Source organism: Nelumbo nucifera, chromosome 1 (assembly GCF_055504915.1).
Source record: "Nelumbo nucifera cultivar China Antique chromosome 1, China Antique-T2T, whole genome shotgun sequence".
Taxonomy (NCBI): domain Eukaryota; kingdom Viridiplantae; phylum Streptophyta; class Magnoliopsida; order Proteales; family Nelumbonaceae; genus Nelumbo; species Nelumbo nucifera.
Genome location: NC_142649.1, coordinates 118,102,246 through 118,109,301, shown reverse-complemented (window position 1 = coordinate 118,109,301; position 7,056 = coordinate 118,102,246). Strand labels below are relative to the sequence as shown.

General features: G+C 40.4%; 1 protein-coding gene across 1 annotated transcript; it reads left to right on the top strand.

Moving 5' to 3' along the window:
• Positions 1 to 4,281: 4,281 nt before the first annotated feature.
• Positions 4,282 to 5,651, top strand: LOC104601763 (uncharacterized). Its single transcript, XM_010265220.3, has one exon. It carries the CDS (start codon positions 4,702 to 4,704, stop codon positions 5,470 to 5,472), a length of 771 nt encoding a protein of 256 aa, XP_010263522.1. The 5' UTR covers positions 4,282 to 4,701; the 3' UTR covers positions 5,473 to 5,651.
• Positions 5,652 to 7,056: the final 1,405 nt, after the last annotated feature.

Genomic DNA, 7,056 nt, shown 5'->3' with positions numbered 1-7,056 from the left:
TTATTCGGTTTGGTTTCATGAAAACCAAAATCAAACCGAGTTGTTACCAAAACCAACCAGTGATTTTGAAAAATCGACTAACTCGAGTTGGGTTGGGCTGGTTTGATCGGCTTGACATTTAATGTGAACACCATTTTATAGTGAAATCCCATTTTATACTTCTTTCCATGAAAATAATTTAGAATATATAAATTATATTTTTAGTTTCCATGTGTTTCTTAAAAATTTTGGACAAATTATTGTCAGATCAAAGATTTCAATGGATCATTAATGGATCCATATTGTAGTTTTATAGTGAAATGAAAATCATTTAAAATATATAATTTCTTTTATAATTTTCTGAATTTTCCAATATCTTGGAGAAAATCCATAGATCTAAAAAATTAAGTCTGCTGGTGTAATTGAATTATATATTGGTGGTCCAAACTAAAGGGGCAGTTTGCTAAAACCAGTCAAAAATTTTGGGTGAATATTGAATGGCAATTTTATTTTGCTTTCCCAGTGATTAGGAACTCTTAGCAACCAATGGCATGGAGATCATTCTACCTGTGCCATGCCCATGCATGCCTTTGGAATCTGATTCTACCAATCACTTTTTGGTAGTTCAAAAGTGATGGATATCTTCTTGGAGTTGGAGCACATAATTTAAAGGCAGACCAACCTAAATCATCTTGGATATTATCAGACTAATAATCTACCTGGGGATGGGGATGGTTATTGGTAGAATTAAAAAAATCGGTCTGCATCTTGGCACAAGGAATTTGGATTTTGGATGAGACTGGTGTCTGGTGAATGGCAATAAACTCATGTTTGGAACTAGCAGTTAAAATGATTCATTCATTTGGCACTGAAACGTGTCCTGTCGTTGAAATTCAGTGGACTGCAAAACCCGTTTGTCTTCATGAGGAGACAAGGATGAGCGGCATGGCAATAATGACAACTCGCCTTCTCGGCCAATTCCATCTACAAACCTTTGATATTCCTTGTATGGTTTTACTTTCCATGGAGACATAATTCTTTTGCTTTGTGAGAATGAAAACACAGAAGGTTGGAAGTCAACAATGAAAGCTGAGTTGTTACAGTGAGACATGTTGCAATCGGATAAAGAGAAAACGATCGTTTCGGTCCTTGCGGAAGCCTTGTCAGAGAGAGAGAGAGACCTGTAATTTGGTATTTGGTAGGAAGAAAAGCAGAGCATCTGACTGTCTGAGGCGGTGAAAAGAGTGGGGAAGGGGAAGCGCAGGGGAGAGGGGACCACCTTTGGGTTTGGAATTTGGATGCAGTTTTATTTAATAATCAAACCCACTTATCTATGACCCACAGAAATACATTTTATATGTCGTATTGTTTTGCCCGCGTCTGTAGTTCTCGATGAAACAGGGGCTGATATTGCTGAAGCTTCCTTCATTCATTGTTCTCCTGGAAATTATATTTTTGTTATGGGTGGGGCGAAAAGATAACATGTGCACTGTGCTCTTCTGATTCTGATTGTTCAAAGAATAACAAAAAAAAAAAAAAAAAAGAAAAAACCCACAAAAGTGTTGGATCTCTTTCGTCTTTTCTTTTTTATCCAATCGGTCTTCTACCCGCAGATCACTTTATTCAGATCTCCTTGATAGAGATTAATTAGCATATTTTCAGAGAGAAAGAAAGATACAATTCGTGCTTTTTTCACTCTGTTGCGTTCTTTTATTTTTCAACCCCACCTCTGCAAGAAACAACTGTCGCATTGAGGTCTAACATAGGACCACAGATGTATTGGAATTGGATATCACATCACATGCTGTGGAATCAACAAAAAAATAATAATAAATAAATAAATAAATAAACTGACCGTTCTTATTTCCTCTCACACCCAATTAACTGCTCCAATTGATTCTGTAATTAGTTGCTATAACTCTGCATTTCTTGTGTGTATTAGTCTGTCAAATCATTATAATTATATGCTACGCCCAATGTATACAAATATGGACTAAATCACTTGCATCCCATAGCAGAGTTTACATTGTCAAGAATCCCCAACTGATCAGTGTCTTTTTGCTTGTACATCTGCTAATAGTGCAGCTCACTTAACTGAGAAATTTGGGTTAGTCTTTTCATACCTGGTCGGTTAGTCTGTCTTTTGTGCTTGATTGTTTTCATCATGATGATCTTTCACTGAGCAATTTTGCCTCATTAGGCTACAGGGAGGTTTTGACCAATCAACCTCCCTTTGATGGAAACCAATTTTATCGATTCCCACTGATTGGTTATAAGTTTTAACGATGCATGCATAATTGCTTATGCTAAGGCTGGTATAGCACAACCTGAAAAAAGAAGACATTTTCTAATCAAGATGGGTCTCCGACGAGCCAAAAATGGTGATAGAGCCTTCACTGCTGTAACAACTTCAGCATCAGGCTCTGTAGTCTGTACAAAGCGCGTGTACGGTCCACAAGCCACAGAATCGCAAAGGCTATGATGATCTGATCTAAGATCTCTGTAGTGTACAGTACCACACAGCAGACACAAGAAACGGGACGGAAAATTGGTACTTTGGTAGCTTCATTTTACTTATACAGCGCGTAATTGCCGGGGTTCCTTTCTTGGCTCATCCGGGACTGGGACTACCAACTTTTGCCTCGGGATTTCTGCATCTGGAAGCATCAAAGCATGTTCTTTCTCAATTCTGATGGCTTTGTCGATGAATTGATGATAAGAACCCTAAAATCCATGATTAACAAGGATTTGGCCTTTACTTATTCCTTTTATTTCTTCGTAATAAATTAATAATCATAACGAGAGAGGTAAATTAAAATCCATGGAAAGGGAATTCTTTCTTTCGATTCTGCAACTCCACAGGTGTGTTTGCACGCATGAAGACTGAAGGTGCGTGTTACATACGCATTCACAAGATGAGAGACAGCATGGATATGGCTTGTAGTCAGTAGTTAATTGAGCGTAGAGACACTACATGATGCATCATGGACAGGTGAGAGAGAAAGAGAGAGATCAAAACCCTAATTTTCTAACTGTCATCTTCTTGGGAGTAATGGTATGTCGTTTTCCCAATGGTCCTTCCTCTCTCTCTCTCTCTCATTCTGCACTGCACCCTTTCAAGTTCCATCTTGCTTCCTGTATGAATACGTCTACAAAAAATCACGTGCTAAGTGGGGGATATGATATTTGATATATCATCCACTAAGCCAGTCAAATTTGAGAATCTTATTTCAAGAATCCGAATCAAATTATGCTGCGTTTGGGGTTGGGGGTCAAATTGATTAATTGAATTTGGATTTAATGCCTAAATTCCGCTTATATATTAATTAAACAAAATAATTGAACAAACGCTAGCAGAGAAGATCCTTGCTGAGTTGGTGGGTCACCAAATGTTGTTCCATCACCAAAACCCTCATCCATCTCGAGAAGCGATCCCCGGTAATAAGAGGAGGGTGGACAGCACAGCAGCGGTTGCAGGATTAACAGTGGCTGTCCACTCATACAACGTCGACACGTGGAAATATCGACCGGTGGCCACCGGATTCCCTTGCTGGGTCCCCTCTCTAGGTATAGCTGATTTAAAGGGTCCTGGTGAGACTGCTGATTTGGAAGTTGTCCTGACACATGTCATGTGAACGTGGGGTTTGGGGCTTGGGGGGGAGGTGGTGGTAAAGTGAAGTAATCTAACCATGAAACGCTCTCATTTGGTAACCCCTGACAACCTTAACGTGCCTCATGGTTGGCTGCAGAGTCTGCAACAAAGAAGTTTGTGAACTTTTCTTATCCAATTACAATTAAACACCGCATGGTTTTCACATGGGAGCGTTCCCATGGAATCCCCGTCCCCCACTCGAAATTTTAAGGGAAAGACTCGTGAATTCTTGCTTCAAGGGGGAAATTGTCTTTGCCTTCCAAAGAATTCAGTACTGGAGATAATGCTTCCAATGACCTCAATAATTATAGACCAGTGCCCTTCAATTGGTGGGCCACATTCAATTGTAGGTCGTATCATCTCCCTCCCTCCCTGGTCCCCCCCCCCCCCCCCCCCCCCCAAACAAAAAAAAAAAAACATAAAACCTCATGCCAACGACCGATTTGAGTTTCTACTCTGGATTAGATGGTTGAATATCTTGTAGATTTAATTTTAAGGGACGTGGGTCATCTGATGGACGGTCTGGATTAAAAGGCCGGTGCCCCTCATTAAAAGTATTTACTCTTATAATTTCCATCAGGGCTCTGTGATCTCTGTTATCTCCTGTTATATTTTCGTATATAAATGAAAGGGCAAGGGAATGACTTCTTCAAAGTTCAAAAGAGAAAAAGCCCAAGCACTTTTTGAGGTGAGAGCCGAGGAAACAGTAGAGCCGATTTTTTTATTATTATTTATGTGGATTCCACCGCTTGTTATATATAAATATATGGTCTTACCACTGGAATGATAGGCGGTTCCCGATAATCCCAAACTCTTCTCTGTTTTATTCTTTCGTTTCTTTTCCTTATTGCTCATCAGTTCTTTGCTTTTATTTTATTTTTTTTTCCTGCCTCCTCCTCCTCCTCCTCCTCTGCAAACTGCAATTGCTGAGATAAAACTTTTAGTCCACTTCGGCATTACTTTGCCCATCCCTGCAGTCCAGTCTACTTGTTGTTTTAGCCTCAGCTTCTGCACTTACCTCTCTTATTTCTTTTTCTTAATTTCTCTTAATTGGGTTGTGGTGAGAATCCATGGACATCGACCTGCTAAAGTATGCAACAGAAGATCAGCTGGAGATGATGATGATGATGACGATGCATATGGAAAATCTTCCAGAATTCTGTGGAACCTATCCTGATGCATCTGAATTGCCGTCGACCATGGAGTTGCCTTGCGGTAATGCTGGAACGAGCTTCGGGGCGACTCCACCCACCATGAGTAACCCACCTGTGACATCATCACATGCATGGATGAACCCATCATCTTCGTCAATATCACTTATGGGTGCCCCGACTGAACAACTAGCGGCACCAACACTGTTATCCAATAATTCTGTAACGGAAAGCATAAGAGACACAAACGAATTACTGAGTAGTGCAAGTGCGTTGCAGAAGAGAAATTCAATGGCGGCGATGAGGGAGATGATCTTCCGGATTGCAGCGATGCAACCTATTCACATTGACCCAGAGTCGGTGAAGCCACCCAAGCGGAGGAACGTGAAGATATCAAAGGACCCACAAAGTGTAGCGGCGAGGCACAGGAGGGAACGGATAAGTGAGAGGATAAGGATTCTGCAGAGACTTGTACCGGGAGGAACCAAGATGGATACGGCGTCTATGTTGGACGAAGCGGTCCACTATGTGAAATTCTTGAAGACACAGGTGCAATCTCTTGAACGAGCTGCTGCTAATAGTCCTGCCGCCCTCGGCTACCTGGCTGCAGTTTCTAATACCAATTACTCTCCCTTAGCCAATGCCTACCAATCTGTTCAAATGTTTAACTCTAGTCAAATGCTTAGCTGAAACTTTACATAAACACTACATTGTCTAGTATGATTGATCGATGCTGCTATGGTTTCTTTCAAAGAATGACCGTTTGATTTTTCTTTAATATTTCTACCTCGTATTTTTTACCTTTAGCTCTGTGATCCGTTGTGTTATAAATTACTATGTCCCACTGAATAGATGTATATGTTGACAAACCATATTTGCAATTTTGCATCTCTCTCTCTCTCTCTCTCTCTGTGCGTACGTTTGTGTTTGTAATTGGTGTATAATTCAGTTGCCTCTCGATATTGGACAATTCAGGCCGGTGTTAAAGACAAATCCGGCTAACAACCGCAGGATTGAACTCAAGCAACCCGACGGTGGTTCCAAATTGTTATGACTGAAAATAGATGATGATTCATTCTTATACGATTTTTCCCCCGGAAGAGCTTTCTCTTGTGCCTGTTTTGCTCGTCTGGTCAGAGATACATAACAAATAGTAACTCCAGAACAGGCGGGGGACGAGGGTGGTAGTGCTACCTGTTATTGCTGCCTGGACCTGGAGTGTAATTCAATTTAATAAAATTTGAAATTGATTGATTGAGAGAGAGAAAGAGAGAGGAAAAGGATCACAAAAGAAAATGCATGGGAATTCCACGTGAAGATCTGACCCTTAGTGCTCTTTACAATTAGGCGTGACGATGACGTCGGCCCTCCAACCCCTCCATCTCCTAAAACCTTGCCACGTGAACACAGTCTACTTGGTGAATCTTACAGGTCTGATGTGGCAACCCATGTTGCAGAGAGATTGATACGACTGCTTCACTATTATTGGAACACAGTCTACTTTGCCTTTCTTTTCTAATTCGTTCCTTAAACTAATTTACCGTTTTCCAACGGTCCCAGGCAATAATCTATACACAGGATTGTACAAAGTAGCACTGCAGTTAATAGTAAAGTATAACTGACCCTTTAATTTCCCCAAACCAGAGTATCAGCGGCCTTGAAGATTTTTTGTAATTTACTCGAGTAAATGATAAATCTATTCTTCCTTGAATCTATCACACTAATATATAGCGGAAGAAGACGGTTATTTACTTATTTTAATACATGAATAGCCAAATTTTGTATCTTACATTTTAGAAACAAACAGAGGACCACGCCCCTGCCTTGAGTTCGTCACAGATCGCCCCCCATACAGCTAAATTACAAAGTTCATCAGAACCCAATAAATATTGACCGAGTAAGAAGAAGAAGAAGAAGAAGAAGAAGAAATGTCTTAGGGTACTTGTTTTAACAAGCTAATTATGAGTTGAGTTAGTTCAGATCAACGTGTAGTGTCTAAACATGTCCCCATCAGGAGAGAAGCGTCCATGGACACCGTAAATTGGTTTCTTTATTACTTCGTTGGTTTCTTTGCATTAGACTCTGGTCTCCGCTGCACCAACCCCCGTCCCAACACAACTTCATCTGTGCTAAAACATGTACTCAGTAACAACTTATGCTGTCCCTAACATGTTCCTCTGTTTGTGTTTGCAGTAAAAAAAAAAAAATCCACCTATCTGCTTCCACAAGAGGATTGTCGGCATTGGCACAACTAATTATATCTTGCATTAAAGG

What these genes read in the sequence shown, in the direction of transcription:
- LOC104601763 (XM_010265220.3), top strand. Translation starts at nt 4,702, where the DNA reads ATGGACATCGACCTGCTAAAGTATGCAACAGAAGATCAGCTGGAGATG.